Raw genomic sequence first — 21,061 nt, forward strand, 5'->3', positions numbered from 1 at the left:
ACAGTGCAAGCCTATGTGCTGTACAGGGGACAACTGCTGGAGCGGCAAACCAGACTACCCTATCATCTACTCCCACCCTGGGACTCTGTGGGCGTACACAATCCTCAGCAGAGTTCAAATTAAATGAAAACTTGCAATAAGATTCTAATTAATAATTTCACTACTTGCTACTTAAGAATCCTAAATCTTATGGGGCACCTGAGTGGCTCAGCAGGTTAAGCTTCTGCCTTTGGCTCAGGTCATGATCTCAGGGTCCTGGGATCAAGCCCCATATCGGGCTCTCTGCTCGGCAGCAAGCCTGCTTCCCTCTCTCTCTCTGTTGGCCTGGCCTCTCTGCCTACTTGTGATCTCTTTCTCCCTGTTAAATAAATAAAATCTTAAAAAAAAAAAAAATCCTAAACCTTAGAGAGGAAAAAGTCAAACATTTTAAAATAAAATAATTGTGCCTCATGGGGAACTAGGAGGACCAGAACTGCTCACTGAGGGCCTTTAAGACGATCTCTAAAACTGCATTGTGGGGCATCTGAATCCTATTCTGGGTTCCCTAATAACAGTAACAACGCTGCCAATGTGTGTCTGAATTACTTGCTATGCTCTCCGGTTCACCTTTCCCCCAGTCAGAACATGAAAACCATGCCCTGAAAGAGGAAGTGGCAGAATCTCAGCGGCGTCCTGTCCACAGCACGTCCGGTTCAAGCTGCATTAATTAACAAGAGTAAATGCTTTTACTTCCAGCTACACTGCGAGAAAAACCACATTTCATCACTGAAGGTATTCACCCAAGCCCAGGAGGAGATGGCAGATGGCAAAGAAAAGTAAAGAAAAGCAGATGGATGGAAGACGCAGAAGGAAAGGAAGGCAGGGAGACCTGCATGCCATTAACCATTACTTTTCCAGTCTTCTTTACGCTCTCATATGTTAGGGTACTTATGGTAAAAGATGCAGAGAACACTCTCCAGCTCTTACAGTTCTTCATAAGCAAGAAGACTGAGAAAAGGATAATCATTAACAAGTCATTTTAAATGCTCTGGATAAGAAATGGCTAAGTTGAATTTGTAATCATCTTAAATCATAAGAATGCTCAATTTATGTTTACTCTTCCCCTTCCAGACATCTTGCCAATCATGACCACTATGCCTAAAGATGGAAAGGACCATTTCCTGATTTAGCCATTTTCTGGTAACTCATTATTATAAATTACTGATCATGTTCACCAAATTTTATTAAAAAAAAAAAAGAAGGGTTTGAACTGGTCGTGTTTTAGGCCATTTGCAAACATTATAATCTCAGGCATGGAAGACAATCTTGTGAAAAAAATTACATTTCCGAGATTTGAGGGTCCCAAGTTTCTTTATCTTTCGCATTATTTAAAGTGTGCGCTCACATGAACAGATGCACTTACTCTGTGAGGTCTCATTTCCTGTCAAGGCAGTGACACCTGATGCTGCTGTCTGGCAACAGTAGGGCAAGGGCCATTGAAAGGGACCTGGCTGAGCCTCTGAGTTAGTGACGTGCCTCTGCAAGGCATGGACTCTGCACTCAAGAAGAAAGGCAGAGTAGCTGTTGCCAGACGGCTCCCCACACTATGGTGAGGGTTCTAGGAACAAGAGAGACTGATGACAAAAACAGCCAAAGAATCTCTCACAGCCAAGGCCTCATGCTCAAAAGTACTTCAAGATTATTACCCACCCCCCACCCTGGGGTGCCTGGGTAGCTCAGTCAGTTGGGCACCTGCCTTTGGCTCAGGTCATGATCCCGGAATCCTGGGATCGAGCCCCGCATCGGGCTCCCTGCTCAGCAGGGAGTTCTGCTTCTCCCTCTGCCTGCTGATCCTCATGTCTCTCTCTCTCTCACTCTCATTCTATCTCAAATTAAAAAAATCTTAAAAAAAAAAAAAAAAAGGTTATTCCCTGCCCCCCACCAAAAAGTGTTTTGTGTAAGGGGGAAAACAACACACTATGGATCGGGCATGAAGGTCACGAAGACTTCCAGAGTGCCTTCTCAGCATGGGTGTTTCATGTTGAGATTTATTAATCACAAAGAAAATTCCTAAATCCAGAACGTGCGATTTTAAAACTGGGATCGTTTCCAAGTGATTTCTCTTATTTCGTTTTTAGTATCTTGTTTTTAGTAACATTAAAAACATTCAAGTAACTATTGCCTGTAAGGGAATCCACTTGTCAGTGTTTATTCAGATTTTCTCTCAGAATGCACTAGACAAGGAAACCTATTCCATTCCTTAAACTCAGGAGGTTATGAAAGACATCTGCATATATTTCAGCAACAACCCAGCAATAAACTAAGACTATATCAAAAGGGGAAGAAGTGGGGGTAGGGCAAAAGAATTAAGCCCCAAATGATGCTCAAAGTACCTGAGCTTTGATTCTGAGGCCAGATGAAAATGGACCTGTGGGCAGCTTGGGAGGCTTTAGAAGAGCATACGTCTGGGAGCATATGGAGGCACCGTGTTCTGGCATGTTTCCTGATATGACTCAGCAGTGCATTCCGTGAGCACAGGGACCATGTCTTACTCATCTTGTGACTCACGAAGAGTAGGTGCTCATTAAAGCTCAGTGAGTTAATGAATATAAATACAATAACAGTTCAGGTAGTGAGCAACTGGAATTCCAGATTATTTGTTCATTAAAACCACATGGCAAAAGTGGCCATGCCTGTTGCAAAAGACCTGAAACACTTGGAAAGAGTTCATCACACTGCCCCACACCCTCTAATGCAATGAGATATCGAGTACTAGTGAAAGAAGTTTCTGTCAGTCTCAAAATTCTCCACTCAGTCAGCAAGCTGAATATTCACACCAAACCTCTCTTGGTACATAGCCAGATTCTGATTCTTGGGATGATCACGCAATTAAATTCATCTGAGCTTTTCCATGTTCCCTTGCCCCAACGGATTTTTTTTAATTAGCATGGCTTCACTGAATCAGTTCTTAGTTACTGAGGAATGTGTCGCATCTTCAGCTAATTTTCTGGAGCCCAGCAGTTCACAAACTAGTATGCCTCAGAGTCACCTTGTGAAAACAGATTGCTGGGCCCCACCCACAGAGTTTCGGATTCCCGGAGTCTGGAGTGAGGACTAGTAATATGCATTCTGACAAGTTCCCGGGTGAGGCTCACGCTGCTGCTTACAGAGCCCGTGCTCCAGTCTAGAGGGCTAGAGAGTTGGTCTTTCCCTAAAAGACAGATATTAAAAGTAGAACTGAGAATACATCACATGGGGCGGCTGGGTGGCTCAGTGGGTTAAGCTTCTGCCTTCAGCTCAGGTCGTGATCCCAGGATCTTGGGATGGAGTCCCACATCGGGCTCCCTGTTCAGCAGGGAGCCTGCTTCTCCCTCTCCCCACTGCTCATGCGCACGCTCTCTCTCTCTCTCTCTCTCTCTCTCGCTCTCTCTTGCTCTCAAAGAAATAAGTAAAATCTTTAAAAAGAGAGAGAGAATACATCATGTGCTAACTAAAATGGGCCTTCTATTTTTAAAAAGCTTTGCCGAATTTGTCATCGTTGTTGAGCAAAGGAAATGAAGAATCTTATGGAAGGCACACTGAACAGTGGCTGGACCAACAGCTGAAGTGTCTGGTATTACTAATCTGGTGGCCAAGATACCTGACCATAAAAAAGAGAATTACCAGTATCTTGGGCCACCCATAAAGCAAGATCTGGCTGAAAGTCCTCTCCAGGTATAATTAGAAGGAAGCCCTCCTTTTAAAAAACCTACATTTTTAACGCAGGAATTGATTTACATTTTTCTCTATAAAGTAGTGCATGGTCTCTGTGAAAACCCAGGAACTTCAAAACAGGCATCCTTCCAGTATTTCCATACAACATAAAGAAAAACTCTTGAAAAATTAAAATGTGATATGTGCTCTGTGGATAATTACAAATATGCTCATGACTGATAAGCAAACACAGAGAAATAAAATAAAAATAAAAACTTGATGATAAAAAGTTCAGAGGTTAAAACTTCATTATAGTTTCATGTAGGACGGAATGTTTCTTGTTGCTTTAACTTTTACCTTAACCCTTTACTTACCTTAAAATGCAATGTAAAAATTTCAACTATGTATATACAACTACTTTAGGGTTCCTTTCCCCAGCTTGGGATGAAAAACTGCAGAAAATGCAAAAATATACAAAACTATGACTGGCTGTGTACTGCATGAAAAATGGAACATAATCTGATATTTCTTCAACTAAAACGGTGCAAAAATGGTATTGCTTTCAAACTAGCAAATTAAAATAATTTCTGGCATAACAACATGGCCCATTTGTGCGGGTGTGATATCAGCTGCTCAAATACTAAAAGAAACAATAGTCTGACCTCATCAAAAAACTGCTGAGTTTTGCGAAGTATAAACTTTAATTCAGTCAGTTCCAGGAAATTTCTCTTCAGAGCTTCCTGGTTTGTGTTGATCTCCTTCAGTTCATTTTCAATCTTCTCAAAATTGGCCTACAGGAAAAAAAATTCAAACTATTAACTTACACTAAGCTCAACATGCTTGTTCTGAAAGACAGATGAATTCATCCATCCCATAGAATTCTTGCAACCCTCATGGTTCAAACAAATTTTATATCTACCCAGCAAATATGTGTTTTTGCCAGGACAATTTTCTTGATGAAAATTTTTTGCTGAGGGACGCCTGGGTGGCTCAGTTGGTTAAGCAGCTGCCTTCGGCTCAGGTCATGATCCCGGCGTCCTGGGATCGAGTCCCACATCGGGCTCCTTGCTCGGCAGGGAGCCTGCTTCTCCCTCTGCCTCTGCCTGCCTCTCTGTCTGCCTGTGCTCGCTCTCTCTCCCTCTGTCTCTGACAAATAAATAAATAAAATCTTAAAAAAAAAAAAAATTTTTTTGCTGAGCATCTTCTGTCTTTATCTATAGGTTCTATTACACACTTGGTTGAATTTTTCAGGGGACTTTGGTTGGATAAAATAAATATGGAAAAGTCTACTGCTGGGGTGCCTGGGTGGCTCAGTTGTTGAGTGACTGCTTTCGGCTGGGATCGAGTCCCATATCGGGCTTCCTCTGCTTTGCAGGGAGCCTATTTCTCCCTCTCCCTCTGCCTGTCACTCCCCCTGCTTGTTCTCTCTCTGTCAAGTAAATAAATAAAATCTTAAAAAAAAAAAAAAAAGTCTACTGCTTATTCATTTAGTCTGTGAGATTAATCAAATGGTAATAAGTTGACATTAATCCAATAAGGTTTCAATAAGGCGATAAATGTTTATTTGGTAGCATGTGATATTATTCAAGACAGTGCTCTATAATAAGTCTCCACAAGAAACTCATAAGCAAGAGACAATGTGGACAATGGCAGCAAGAATTCCTCTACTCTCCATTCACACAGGAAAATAATTTCTGCATTTAAGTAGAAAGAAACATATCTGGCTTCCTTAGAATTGTTTACCTCTAAGTCAATCATGTCCCGGGGGAAGGGCACCTCTGGGTTTTCACCAGTGTCCATAATTGGGATATTAGCTTTTCTTATCTCTTTCTCAACAAATCCTAAAACGACAGAATCAAAACATTCATGTATAACGTAGGCCTGGAATTGCCAATATTTGAGGAAAAAAAAAAGAGCAAAAACCTGGCTAAAAAGAGCTTTGTTCTATAAAGATACTTTCATACGAAGGCAGCACAACATGTAAATTATTTTCCCTCCACGTTCCTTTTCTTTCACTGCACGCTCTCTAAATCACAGACTCCCCAGCGGCGCCTGGGTGGCTCAGTGGGTTAAAGCCTCTGCCTTTGGCTCAAGTCATGATCCCAGGGTCCTGGGCTCTCTACTCAGCAGGGAGCTTGCTTCCCCCGTCCCACCTGCCTCTCTGTCTACTTGTGATCTCTGTCTGTCAAATAAATAAATAAAATCTTTAAATCACAGACATCCCAAAGAGGATTATCATCCCACAACCATCTTCTTTCTTTCTCGTGATCTTAAATGCTCATCTGCGTCAGTTCTCCCCCCTGTGCAACCAGTACTCCAGAGTACGATGCTTCAATCTGTAGATACTGCTGTACAGCAGAGCTACAGAAGGGCACAATTCAATAGAATATTTGACATTTAGCATACTAGTGAGACAACTCCAGATCAACAGTTTCATAAAATATGAAAACAATAATTATCAGTTTTAACAGAACAAAAAAATAAAAAGTGACATGGAGAAAGGCCCCAAAATACCAGAAAAGTGACAACCAGTGACTTTTTTCTGGGACAGAGACCAAATTCACCCATCAGCTAGCTGAAAGCTGGCACAGGAGAGTAACAAGATCATTGGTTTGGGAGCCAGAGAGAGCAATCAGGATTCAAATACTGATTCCAGCATAACTGGTTATGTTCTCGGGCGAGTCAATTAACCTCTCTGATCTTTGGTTTCCTCATTTATTTACTTGTTTTTTTATTTATTTTTAAAGTAATCTCTACACCCAACATGGGGCTCGAACTCATGACCCTGAGATCAATAGTGAGATCTTCTACCAACTATGCCAGCCAGGTGCCCCAGCTTCCTCATTTATTAAATGAGGTTAACACCCACCGGAAGGATGAAATAAAGTCTATGAACACCCCAACTCTCCACAGTACTCTTAAGTGTGTTAGTTTCTTCCCTCATAGAAAGGCTATGTTGACATCTTAGATAGTGGGGCATCTTGATGGCTTAGTCGGTGGAGCATGCAACTCTTGATTTCAGAGCTGTGGGTTTAAGCCCCATGCTGGATATAGAAACTGCTTAAAAGTAAGATCTTTAGGGGCGCCTGGGTGGCTCAGTGAGTAAAAGCCTCTACCTTCAGCTCAGGTCATGATCCCAGGGTCCTGGGATCGAGTCCTGCATCAGGCTCTCTGCTCAGCAGGGAGCTTGCTTTCCTTCCTCTCTCTCTGCCTGCCTCTCTGTCTACTTGATATCTCTGTCAAATAAATAAATAAAATCTTAAAAAAAAAAAAAAAGATTTTAAAAATAAATAATTATTGGGGCACCTGGATGGCTCAGATCATTAAGCATCTGCTTTTGGCTCAGGTCATGATCTCCAGGTCCTGGGATCAAGGCCCATGATGGTTTCCCTGATCACTAGGAGTCTGCTTCTGCTTTTCCCTCTCCCTCTGCCTTTCCCTCTGCTGTGCTCTGTCTCTCTCTCTCATAAATGAATAAAATCTTTTTTTAAAATATTTAATTTATTTATTTCACAGAGAGAGAGAGAGATCACAAGTAGGCAGAGAGGCAGGCAGAGAGAGAGGGGGAAGCAGGCTCTCTGCTGAGCAGAGAGCCCTATGCGGGGCTCTATCCCAAGACCCTGATATCATGACCTGAGCCGAAGGCAGAGGCTTAACCCACTGAGCCACCCAGGCACCCCAATGAATAAAAATCTTTAAACAAATAAAATAAAAAATTATTTAATAAAATAAGATGGGGGTCTGTGCCCTGCCTCTCATAACTCTATAATGCAGTACTGGTATAAAAACCTTCCCACACACACACAAAAAAATAATAATAATAACCATTATGTTCAGTTTTCAGTCTTGTCATCTCAAACAAGGTTTCCATTAAGCACCACCTACACCCAATACCATAAAATCTACTTGTACACAAGAAATTCATCTTAATATCAGGATCGTAAGACTATTCTTTCTTTCTTTTTCTTCTGTAGGATTTTCTTCTTTTGTTAAGAGGACTAGTGTCTCTAGTTTAAGACAAATGATTCATTACAGGAATATAATATGGAACCAAAAATGCACATACGAAGCTTTCGATCCATTTCTTCGCATCTTCTAACTTCATTGACAAATTTCCGCTGGAAAACATTCACATCTGGATTTAACTGCAAAATAAGAACACAATACCACATATTTAAATGCTGCATCTAATCGCTTCTCTGCCTTTTGGCTAAGATCAAGTGTAAATGCTGCATCTATTTTCTGTTTCAAAAGCAACACTCTGCAAAGCGAAAAACTAACATGTTGTGTCAGTGCATGATGCAACACTAACAAAAAGCCTACCGATCTTCATAAACTGTTTTGAGGCCCATCACATCAACTGAAGGTAAAAAACCCTCCTGCACCATAGCACCATAGTACTAGAATGGAGGCAAATTAGAGAAAACAATACAGTACAAATGGTCTTCCCAGGCCAAGGTCTCAGTAAGCTCCCCCAACCAAAAATTTGAGCAATGGCTGTAACAGAAGCTCTGCCAGGTTTTCCTTCTCTTCATCCCCATCAGAAGACACAGAAGGCAAACTTCTCTTATTCTTTCAAAGTCTTCACTTCCTAGGGACAGGCTGGTTTTTTAGTCATACATCACAAGTAATTTTCAAAGCAATGTGACATTCTGGGAAATAAAACTAAAATAAAACTTCCTACTTACTAAGAAGCCTGCAGTCTAATAAAGAAAAAGGATGAAGACAACCAGTAAGATACCACGTGATAAACTTTTTTTTTTTTTAAAGATTTTATTTATTTATTTGACATCCTGAGATCACAAGTAGGCGGCGGGGGGAGGCAAGGGGTAAGCAGGCTTCCTGCTGAGCAAGGAGCACGATGTGGGGCTTGATCCCAGGACCCTGAGAGCATGACCTGAGCTGAAGGCAGAGTCTTAACCCACTGAGCCACCCAGGTGTCCCCCATGTGATAAACTCTATAAAAGTAATACAGATAAGAGGCATCTGGGTGGCTCAGTCTGTTAAGGATCTGACTCTTGGTTTCCAGTCAGGTCGTGATCAGGTCAGGCTTTGCACTTAGCATGGAGTCTGCTTAAAATTCTCCCACCCCAGGCCTCCTGGGTGGCTTGGTTAAGCATTTGCCTTTGGCTCAGGTCATGATCTCAGCCTGGCATCGAGCCCCGTATTGAGCTCTGGGGTAAGGAGTGGGTCTGCCTCTCCCTCTTCCTCTGCACCCTCCACCACCTGTGCTTCTCTCTCACTCTCTCTCTCTTTGTCTCAAATAAATAAATAAAACCTTTAAATAAAAAAATAAAAAGAATTTAAAAAAAAAGATTTCTCACCCCTTTTCCCTTTGCCTCTTCCCCCTGCACATGCACACACTCTCTCTAAAACAAATAAATCAAATTTAATTTAAAAATGAGCTTAGAAGTAGTAAAAAATTTTTTTAAAAAAAGAAATACAAATAATGAGCTATGGCTACTCACTCAACATTTATGGAGCACCAACTATGTGCCAGGCACTATAACAGGCACCAGTGTAAATAACAAAGAGTATGCCCGAGCTTTAAGGAGTTATCAGACCCATGGATGAGACAGACACAAACTAATAAATACAATTTGTTGTGATAAATACTATTTTTTAAAAAGTAAATATTATCATTTTCTTATACATTTAAACATACACCTACCTACCTCAGACTAAGCATTCCACTACTAGGTATTTGCTTAAGAGAAATGAAACCTGTCTCCAGAGACTTGTACAAGAATGTTTACAGCAGCTCTAGCCACAATAGCCCCAAACTGGCACTGTTCCAAATATCCAACAATAGGAGAACAGATAAAGAGATTGTGGTATATTCATGCAACAGAATACTACTCTGTAATAAAAAGAGAATCAACTATAGATACACATAAAAACAGACACATCTCAACACTAGCTTGAGTTAACAAAGTCAGACATAAGCCTTTGCAATGTATAATTCTATTTATATAAGTTCAAGAAAGGCAAAACTAATCTATGATGGTAGGAATCAAACTAATGGAGAATGACCAGAAATAGGCAGAAAATACTTTTCTGGGCTGATGCAAATATTCTATATCTTGACTGGAGTGGTGTTTGCAAAGGTAAAAAATTTACCAAATCATCAAATTGTACTCTTAGGGTCTATGCATCTCAGTGAATATGAATTTTACATCCAAAAAAAAAAAAAAAAAAGTGGGGGGAGAAAAGGAAAGAAAAGAAAAGGGGAAAAAATGAAAAAAATGAAAGGAAGAAATGAAAATATACAGGAATTACTATCAGAAAAAAATGAGTAAGTCAAAAAAATGTACAAAGGAAACACTTGAGGTGGGACTCTGGGAGATGAGGCAGAGTTCACCAAGCAGAAATAGGCAGAATGAAGCAGAAAGACTAAGACAAGTGACTCAGAGACATAAATAAATTGTATATTCAGAGAAGGGGAAGAATTTTTCCATAGGCAGAATAGAATCAAATAATCCCATTTCTCAGAAACACTTTTTAAAGATTTACTTTTTAGGGACGCCTGGGTGGCTCAGTTGGTTAAGCAGCTGCCTTCAGCTCAGGTCATGATCCCAGCGTCCTGGGATTGAGTCCCACATCGGGCTCCTTGCTCGGCAGGGAGCCTGCTTCTCCCTCTGCTTCTGCCTGCCTCTCTGTCTGCCTGTGCTCGCTCTCTCTCCCTCTCTCTCTGACAAATAAATAAATAAAATCTTTAAAAAAAAAAAAAGATTTACTTTTTAAAATAATACTGTATATGCAGAATACATTGTAAGAGGGATAGACTGATAAATGGAGAAACCAGTAAGGACATCATCAGTATTATATTAATATTAGAGAGAATCTAAGGCAAAAAGCATTACTTAGAGATTGTAAGAATAACTATAAACGATTTCCAGGAAGATGTAATAATCCTAAACTTGGATGTCTCTAAGGAAATGTTTGCTTTTTTCACTGAGCAGGCAGTATCTTGGCCTTCCATTCATAAATTTCCACTTTAATAAACATGAAACTAAGGCGAAAGGAGCCACAAAAGACTCCTGATAACTCCATTGGTTTCATTATCTGTAGGCAAAGTTCAACTGCAACCAGTGTCAGGTAAGACGTTTCAAAATATCTGGGCAAGGCATCCTCAAGATATTTCCAACAGAGATTAACAGAACCACAAGGAGACAACTGACAATCTGTCTATGTAGTGGAAAATTTTAAATACAATTTTAAATTATTAATTCAAAAAGTCTACCAAATAATAAGGACAGAAAAAATGTGAACAACCTAATCAATGAGCTTAATCTAAAACATACACACACATATTTTTCTTATCCCAGTATCCAATAGTTCTCTAGGAATTCATTATGAAAACTGAGCACAACTGGTCATACAGCAGATCTCAGTAAAGAACTTTGCTAAACAGATAATGTTCTATGACAACGCAATTAAGTTAAAAATCAAAATCAGGGGCACCTGGGTGGCTCAGTGGGTTAAAGCCTCTGCCTTTGGTTCAGGTCATGATCCCAGGGTCCGGGGATCAAGCCCCGAATCAGGCTTTAGCTCGGCGGGGAGCCTGCTTCCTCCCCTCTCTCTCTCTCTGCCTACTTGTGATCTATCTGTCAAATAAATAAATAAAAATCTTTAAAAAAAAAAATCAGAATCAAGGGGCACCTGGGTGGCTCCGTTGCTTAAGCATCCAACTGTTGGTTTCAGCTCAGCTCATGATCTCAGCGTGAGAGGGCGCCTCATCTGTCTCCTGCTCAGTGGGGAGTCTGCTTGAAGATTCTCTCCCTCTGCCCCTTCCCCCACTAGCATAAACACACACTCATTTGAGTGGCCAACTCTTGGTTTCAGCTCAGGTCACAATCTCAAGGATCACGAGAGCCCCACATGGGACTCTGCACCACTTAAAAGGACTCTCTCTCCTAGGGCACTCAGGTGGCTCAGTCAGTGGAGTGTCCAACTCTTGATTTTGGCTCAGGTTGTGATCTCAGGGTTGTGCAATCAAGCCCTACAATGGGCTCCACACTCAGTGCAGAGTCTGCTTGGGATTCTTTCTCTCCCTCTGCCCCTTTCCCCCACACATACTCTCCCACTCTCTCTCTTAAATAAAGTCTTTTTTTAAAAAAGGCTTTCTCTCCCTCTCCCTCTGCCCCTATCCTCCTGGCTCTATACACAGACTCTCTCTCTCTCTAAATAGATTAATTAAAAAAAAACAAAAACAACAACAACAACCTAAAGGACATACTTGGAAATTCTAAAATAGTACTGAATAATTCATGGCTCAAAGAAGAAATCATGGGGCGCCTGAGTGGCTCAGTCAGTTAAGTATCTGCTTTCCACTCAGGTCATGATCCTAGGGTCCTGGGATCAAGCTCGCATTGGGCTCCCTGTTCAATAGGGAGCCTGCTTCTCCCTCTCCTACTTCCCCTGCTTGTGTTCTCTTTCTCTCTGCCAAAGAAATAAATAAAATCTTAAAAAATAAATAAATAAAAAGACAAAATAAACAAAATTTTGTTAGGCTGAGGGAAGTCCTAAATAAATATAAGAATCTAAAAAGACAACTATAGTGCTTGCTTTGGCAGCATGTATGCTAAAAAAAAAAAAAAAAAAAAAAAAAGGAATTACACAGAGATTAGCACAGCCCCTGCACAAGGAATGTACACAAAATCCTGAAGTGTTCTGTACAACAAAATAATAAATAGGCAATTATAAATGAATAATACTAAAATGAGTGTTAGGCCAATTAACTCCTCAGACAGTTTAGATTAAAACAATTTTCTAGAAAAATACAGCTTATCAAAACTGAAAAGAAAGAAAAAAAAAAGAGTAAGCCTATAATCAGTAAAGAAATTTCAATGGTTAAAATATATCCATCTAAAAATATCATGCCTAAATCCATCAAAATCCTAGAGGAAAACACAGGCAGCAACCTCTGTGACCTCGGCTGCAGCAACTTCTTGGTAGACACATCTCTCCACAGGCAAAAGAAATGAAGGGAAAAATGAACTACTGGGACTTCACCAAGATAAAAATCTTTCACACAGCAGAGGAAACAGTAAAAAACAAAAACAAAAACAAAAGACAACCGACAGAATGGGAGAACATATTTGCAAATGACATATCAGACAAAGGGCTAGTTTCCAAAATCTATAAAGAACTCATCAAACTGAATACCCAAAGGACAAATACTCCAATCAAGAAATGGGCAGAAGTCATGAACGGTCATTTCTCCAAAGAAGACATCCAAATGGCCAACAGACACAGAAAAAAAATGCTCAAAATTACTTGGCATCAAGGAAATACAAATCGAAACCATAATGAGATACCACCTCACACCAGTCAGAATGGCTAAAATTAACAAGTAGGAAATGACAGATGTTGGAAAGGATACAGAGAAAGGGAAACCCTCCTACACTGTTGGCGAGCTGGTGCGGACACTCTGGTAAACAGTATGGAGGTTCCTTAAAAAGAAAATAGAGCTATCCTATGACCCAGCACACTACTTGGGTATTTACCCCAAAGATACAAATGTAGTGATCTGAAGGAGTACCTGCACCCCAATGTTTATAGCAACAATGTCCACAATAGCCAAAGTACAGAAAGAGTCCAGATGTCCATTGATAGATGAATGGATACAGATGTGGTATATGTGTGGATACGTATATATATACACATAATATATGTACATATATACACAGAGCTGTGGTATCTGTGTACACACACACACACACAATGGAATATTACACAGCCATCGAAAAATGAAATCTTGCCATCTGCAATGACATGGAATTAGAGGGTATTATGCTAAGCAAAATAAGTCAGTCAAAGAAAGACAATTATCCTATGATCTCACTGCTATGTGGAATTTAAGAAACAAAACAAACCACAAGAGACTCTTTTTTTTTTTAATTTTAAAATTTTTTATTTTTTATAAGCATATAATGTATTTTTTCCCCAGGGGTACAGGTCTGTGAATCGCCAGGTTTACATACTTCACAGCACTCACCATAGCACATACCCTCCCCAATGTCCATAACCCCACTCCCCTTCTCCCAACCTCCCTCCCCCAGCAACCCTCAGTTTGTTTTGTGAGATTAAGAGTCACTTATGGTTTGAAGAGACTCTTTTTTTTTTTTTAAGATTTTATTTATTTATTTGACAGAGAGAAATTACAAGTAGATGGAGAGGCAGACAGAGAGAGAGAGAGGGAAGCAGGCTCCCTGCTGAGCAGAGAGCCGATGTGGAACTCGATCCCAGGACCCTGAGATCATGACCTGAGCCGAAGGCAGCGGCTTAACCCACTGAGACTCTTAATCATAGGAAATAAACTGGGTGTTGCTGAAGGGTGGTAGGTGGGTGGATGGGGTAACTGGGTGATGTATATTAGGGAAGGCACATGATTTAATGAATACTGGCTATTATCTAAGGCTGATGAATCACAGACCTGTACCTCTGAAACCAATAATATGTTAATTTTTAAAAAGCAAGCAAGAAAAAAATTAAAATCAAAATTAAAATATCAGGACTTCGAGGTGCCTGGCTCACTCAGCGGATAGAATGTGTGACTCCTTGGATGGGACTGGAAGAGATTATGCTGAGTGAAAGAAGTCAAGCAGAGAGAGTCAATTATCATATGGTTTCACTTATTTGTGGAGCATAACAAATATCATGGAGGACAAGGGGTGTTAGAGAGGAGAAGGGAGTTGGGGTAAATTGGAAGGGGAGGTGAATCATGAGAGACTATGGACTCTGAAAAACAATCTGAGGGGTTTGAAGTGGCGGGGGGGGGGGGGGTGGGAGGTTGGGATACCAGGTGGTGAGTATTCTAGAGGGCACAGATTGCATGGAGCACTGGGTGTGGTGAAAAAATAATGAATACTGTTTTTCTGAAAATAAATTAATTAATTAAAAAAAAAAAATCTGGGGGCGCCTGGGTGGCTCAGTGGGTTAAGCCGCTGCCTTCGGCTCAGGTCATGATCTCAGGGTCCTGGGATCGAATCCCACATCGGGCTCTCTGCTCAGCAGGGAGCCTGCTTCCTCCTCTCTCTCTCTGCCTGCCTCTCTGCCTACTTGTGATCTCTCTCTGTCAAATAAATAAATAAAATCCTTAAAAAAAAAAAAATCTGAAGTGGAAAAAAAAAAAAAGAATGTGTGACTCCTGATCTCAGGGTTCATGAGTTCAAGCTCTCCGTTGGGTGTAGAGCTTACTTTAAAAAAATAATATAAAAAAATAATATAATAAAGAAATAAGAACATCAGGCCTGGAAGGTTTAAAAAGAGTTTCCACTAATCTTTCAAAAACTAGATTAAGCCCAAATCTTTGAAAAATTATTACAAAGTGGAAAAATGAAGGAACACTCCTCAACTAGTAAATAGGACTGGCCAGTATAAACTTGATACCAGATAAGAACAGTTTGAGAAAGGACAATACAAGCCATATCACTTATAGATACAGTAAGTCCTTACTCACGGTTTTATTTACCTGCAGTCATCTTAGTCTGTGCAAGTGATCCTCCTTCTGACATATACTCAGAAAGTCAACAGTAGCCCTACACTTCGTCACGCCTACATCATTCACCTCACTGAGTCTCCTCACCTAAGCATTTTATGCTCACATCCTCACAAAAAGGGTGAGTACAGTACAATAAGATATTTTGAGAGGGACCAAATGCACATAACTTTCATTACAGTATATGCTATAATTGTTTTATTATTATTGTGTTGGTATCTTACTGTGCCTAATTTATAAACTAAACTTTACCATAGGTATATATGTAGAGCAAGAAACAATATATGTACAGGGTTTAATACTCTCTCTGGTTTCAGGCACCCACGGTGAGACTTGGAATGTGTCCCCATGGATAAGGAGGGGGATTACTGTAGAAGAAAAAAAAAAAATCCTCATACAACATCAGGAAACTCACCCTCCAAATTCTTTTTTTTTTTTTTTTTTAAAGATTTTATTTATTTTATGGACATTGGGGAGGGTATGTGCTTTGGGGTAAATTGGAAGGGGAGGTGAACCATGAGAGACTATGGACTCTGAAAAACAATCTGAGTGGTTTGAAGTGGTGGGGGGGTGGGAGGTTGGGGTACCAGGTGGTGGGTATTATAGAGGGCACAGATTGCATGGAGCACTGGGTGTGGTGAAAAAATAATGAATACTGTTTTTCTGAAAATAAATAAATTGGGAAAAAAAAAAGATTTTATTTATTTATTTGACAGAGAGAGATCACAAGCAGACAGAGAGGCAGGCAGAGAGGCAGGCAGAGAGGGAGATAGAGGGAAGCAGGCTCCCCGCTGAGCAGAGAGCCCGATGCGGGACTCGATCCCAGGACCCTGAGATCATGACCTGAGCCGAAGGCAGCGGCTTAACCCACTGAGCCACCCAGGCGCCCTCCAAATTCTTTTGAAATACACTTCATGACCAACTTGAGTTTACCCAAGTTTGCAAGGATGATTTTACATCAAAAACAAAAAATCAGCGTGCCTGGGTGGCTCAGTTGGTTAAGCGACAGCCTTTGGCTCAGGTCATGATCCTGGGGTCCCAGGATCAAGTCCTGCATCTGACTCTCTGCTCAGCAGGGAGTCTGCTTCTCCCACTGACCTCTCTCCTCTCATGCGCTCTCTCTCTCAAATAAATAAATAAAATTTTTAAAAAAACAAAAAATCTATACAAATGGCCAATAAGCATATGAAAAGATACTCCATATAATTAGCCATAAGGGAAATGTAAACCAAAACCACTATGAGATACAACTTCATAGCCACTAGGATGGCTATAATAAAATCTTTAATTTTTTTTTTCAGATTTTATTTACTAGAGAGAGAGAGAAAAGTGAACAAGTATGAGGTGGGGGGTGGGTACCAGAGGGAGAGGAAGAGGGAGAAGCAGACTCCCCACTGAGCAGGGACCCTGACAAAGGGCTCAATCCCAGGACCCAGAGATCATGACCTGAGCCAAAGGCAGACGCTTATCTGACTGAACCACCCAGGCACCCCTCTGATAAAATTTTTCAAATAGAAAATAACAGTGTTGGTGAGGATGGGAAGAAGTTGGAACCCCCGTACATTGCTGGTGGGAATGCAAAGGGCTGTGGCTGTTGTAAAAAGCAGTTTGGAGGTTCCTCAAAAAGTTAAACACAGAATTACCATATAACCCAAAATTCCACCCGTAGGTATACAACCAAAAGAATTAAGAACTCAAACAAATATTGGTACACAAATGCTTGCAGCAGCATTACTGACAAGATTTAAAAACTGGAAACAACCCAAGTAAGTTCACCAACTGATGAATGAATAAACACAAGTATTACACATATAATGGAATATTATACAACCATAAGAAGGAATGAAGTCCTAATACAAGCTACAAGGTCGATGAACCTGGAAAATAACACGCTAAGTGAAAGAATCAAGACACAGAAGGGAACATATCCTATGATTCCAATTATGTCCAGAATAGGAAAAGCCTAGAGACAGAGATAGATTAAGTAGTTGGCAGGGCATGAGAAGGGACTGCTAATGGGTATAGGGCTTCTTTTGAGGGTAATGAAATGTTCTGGAATTAGACAGTAGTGACGGTTGCACAACCCTGTGAATACACTAAAAACCAATGAATTGTAGGTGACTTTTTTTGGCTTATCTCAATTATAACGAACATAGGCAGTAGAGTCAGACAGTAGAGGGGTACAGATGTGTGTACCCTGGGTAGCTATTCTCATCTATGTCATAGGTTCCTAGTGTGGAAAATGCAAATGGTGGGTTCCACTCTTCAAAAGTAGGTTCTATTTCTCCAGTGCTACGAGGAATGCCCACAGTAATAATGTAAAATGCTCAACATGCATCGATCAAAAAATGCAAACTATCCTTGTGATTTTAAGTGTTAGACAGTAAGGGACTGAACAGTAGAGAAGAAGTATGTCAAAAAGAAGAGTGGATGAGGGGACCGATGAGTCACAGAAGATTTTGAACGGGCTGAGTGAGAAAAATGTCTTATTCAATTGTCTCTCTAAAACCCAGAGTGGTATCTTTTGCAGAGAAGATAGGTAACAACTCTATAGCTCTCTCTTATATCCAAACCCAGAATTCATTTTAATATGTTGCACATTTTCACAGGAAAAATAGATACAAAAAACAAAGTACAGATACAAGCTGCAACATGGATGAACCTTGAAAACACGCCAGATGGAAGAAGCTAGTCACAAAAGACTACATAGTATATGATTCCATTGACATGAAATGTTCAGAATAAGCAAATCCATAGAAACAGAAAGTAGATTAGTGGCTTTCACGGGATGGAAGGGGGAGGGGGTATAGGGACGAAATGAGCAGTGACTATTAATGGGTTCAGAGTTTCTTGTCAGGGTAATAAAAATTTTAAAACTGTGGTGATGGGGGTTAAGGAACTGTGAATATACTAAAAAATCACTGAATTATACACTTTAAATCAAAAAATTATAAGGGATGTGAATTATAGCTCAGTAATTCTGTTAAAAAAAGACCGTAGGAAATAATCTGGATATGTAATTTGCCAAATTAATAGATTAAAGGAAAAAACATGGGCGACTGGGTATCTCAGTCAGTTGGGCGTCAGCCTTTGGCTTAGGTCATGATCCCAGGGTCCTGGGATTGAGTCCCACATTGGGCTCCCTGCTCAGTGGAGAGCCTGCTTCTCCCTCTTCCTCTGCCTACCTCTCTGCCTACTTGTGCACTCTCTGTATCAAATAAATAATATCTTTTAAAAAAAAGTGCCATGTGACAGATACATAGCCCTATTTCCTTATTAACAAAATCCCAATTTTGTTAAAAGCAGTTACTGGTCAGTTGAAAAAAACCACTTTCCCCAGACTCCCTTGCAGCTAGACTACGTCATAATTCTGGTCAACAAAAATTAGGAAAGTCTCCTGAGGATTTCTGAGGGTTGTTTTTTTTCTCTTAATATAAGTACTTGTTCTTCCCTGCACTTCCTTCTTCTTGCCCAGAATATGGATGATTTAATACCTAGAACTGTGGTGATCATCTGCAAGGACAAAAGAAATGCTCAAAGATGGCAAAAAAGAGATACAGAAGGGGGCGCCTGGGTGGCTGGGTGGGTTAAAGCCTCTGCCAAAGCCTCTGCTTGGGTCATAATCCCAGGGTTCTGGGACTGAGCCTGCATTGGGCTCTCCACTCAGCAGGGAGCATGGTTCCTCCTCTCTCTCTGCCTGCCTCTCTGCCTACTCGTGATCTGTCTGTCAAATAAAATAAAAAATAAAATCTTGGAAAAAAAAAAAAAGATACCGACGGCACCGGGGGGCCTCAGTTGGTTAAGCTTCTGCCTTCAGCTCAGGTCATGATCTCAGGGTCCTGGGATCAAGTCCTACATCGGAGTGGGGGGGGGGGTCCCTGTTCAGCAGGGAGTCTGCTTCTCCTTCTCCCTCTGTGTTCTCTCTCGTTCTCATTCTGTCTCTCAAATAAATAGAATTTTAAAAAAAAAAAAAGGGTGGTTTGCATTTCCCACCCCACTTAAAAAGAAAGAGAGAGAGAGAGAGATAAAATGATCTTAGGACACTGATGATAGTGTGAAGCTGGGCTTCCCATTACATGAGAAAAGTACACCCCTCTCATTTGGGTTTTCAGTTACATAGAGCTGAACACAATCCTAACCAGTATAAATTTGCTGTTACTCTTCTTCAACATGTTAGTAAAGTCTTAATGTATATGGTAACATAAGCGGAAAGAATACGGATTTAAAAGGAAGAAACAGCCTACATTCCAATGGTGCAGTAGAAAAGATTATACCAAAGAAGCAAAATGTTAACAACTGGCGAATCTACATCAGAGTATTCAGCCTTGAAATTTTTCAAAATAAGTATTTACGGGGCGCCTGGGTGGCTCAGTGGGTTAAAGCCTCTGCCTTCAGCTCAGGTCATGATCCCAGAGTCCTGGGATCGAGGCCCTCTGGGGAGAAGAGGTGAACAGAATTTTCTGCGGGGGCGTTAAGAACAGGCGGCCTTCTCCTCCCAGCCCCACATTCCAGGGGCTGGGCCAAAATCCCAAAGCCTCCCAGACTCTGGAGGGTTCCCTGGGCTAAGGGAAAATAGGACCTGGGGGAGGGGGCTTCACACTGAAGTCACAGGATTCCTGGCAAGAGCAATTTCAAACCGGGATCTGGACTCGTTCCCCTGTCCCAACCCCCTGAGAAGTCCTAGAAGCTACAGCTATTTAGGCCTCCATTGGGGGCATTAGGTAGGGATGGGGTAGGTTCCTGCTTTCACCCACTGCTGTCGGGACTGCATGCTTCCCGCCGAGCAGGCTGTCTGCATATGGCAAGGGCATTTCTGAACAACCTGAAGGAGATCGACATATGCCATCTGCATTTGACATGTGGCGAGATGGTGGCCAAGTCACCTTAGGGTCTACGAGGGGCGCAGAACTCTGACCCCCTGGCTGGCTAATCACACAAATAATTCAAATTCCAAACTGGACGAATGGAATAGGAGCTTCAGGAAGTTTTCCGATCACCATCCTTCTGGCATTCCTCTGTGTGCCTTACCTATCCAGGGGGCCCAGCGGGAAGGAAGGGCTCCAGGGGTCTGAGATGCAGGCGGATGACTTCTGCTGCGTGAGCACACGGGTGGTCCCTCTGACACACGGCCCGATACTCCCTCTACCTCGAGCTACTGCTTGTGGTTAGAGGGTTCAGGTGGCCACCACCACGGACACCCTGGGCATCTCGGGGTCAGCCCGACTTCCTGTCCCTTCTCAGCCTCACTTACTCCAACCTCCCAGAACAAAGCTGGAAAGCAATCTCCCTATCGGGCTCCCCACCCTTTTCTCCCTCCCAGTCAGGAAAATGAGTGTTTCCTGAGAAAGTACAAACATCAAGTTCTCTGCGCAGGGGCCTCGAGTGTCCTGCTCACAGCCCTGCAAGTTCCTCTTATTTTCGGAGCCTGCTACACTACTCAGGGAGCCTCCAGGGCCCTGCCATGGCCCAAGCCACCTCTAGAATTCCACAGTTGTGAGGAGGCCCGGCCTCAGGAAGTCAGATGGGTTCCTCCCTCCCACCCCTTCCCTCCCTGCTGCGGTACCTGGCAGAGGCCACCCCGTGACCCGAAGGGTAAGGGGGAGTTGCCGGAGCGCTCGGCACTGCTATGTAACCGGAAACCTGTTTCCTTGAGTGAAGGAAGGGGAAAGGAGTCCTGGGTCTCCTCCCTTTCCTGGCAGGCATGTGAGTGGAAAGAGGCAGTTTTAGAAAGATGATCTGGGGCTGAGCTGCTTCTCGGACCCTTTCTGCCACTCTCTGAGCAGCCCAGGGCCTGGAGCACAAATCTGTCCGATGGCCCCCATGCCAGCTAGGGCAATGACGGCAGCCAGGAACTACGCTCCAGGTGTACTCACTTCCAGGCCAGCT

The 21,061-nt window shown here is 41.8% G+C and overlaps 1 protein-coding gene across 7 annotated transcripts in view; it reads right to left on the reverse strand.

The window, feature by feature from the left end:
• Positions 1-7,812, reverse strand: part of ATP6V0A1 (ATPase H+ transporting V0 subunit a1) — a 45,256-nt gene extending 37,444 nt beyond the window's left edge. For all 7 annotated transcript variants that reach the window (XM_044247891.1, XM_044247888.1, XM_044247893.1 and 4 more), the window contains exons 1-3: positions 7,739-7,812; positions 5,416-5,513; positions 4,335-4,463 (exon numbers count right to left, since the gene is read on the reverse strand). In XM_044247891.1, coding sequence (XP_044103826.1) covers positions 4,335-4,463; positions 5,416-5,513; positions 7,739-7,754 — 243 coding nt within the window. In that variant the 5' untranslated portion in view covers positions 7,755-7,812. The remainder of the gene's footprint in view (positions 1-4,334; positions 4,464-5,415; positions 5,514-7,738) is intronic.
• Between the last annotated feature and the right edge of the window lie 13,249 nt (positions 7,813-21,061).

The sequence above is a fragment of the Neovison vison genome, chromosome 5 (genome assembly GCF_020171115.1).
Source record: "Neovison vison isolate M4711 chromosome 5, ASM_NN_V1, whole genome shotgun sequence".
Lineage (NCBI taxonomy): Eukaryota > Metazoa > Chordata > Mammalia > Carnivora > Mustelidae > Neogale > Neogale vison.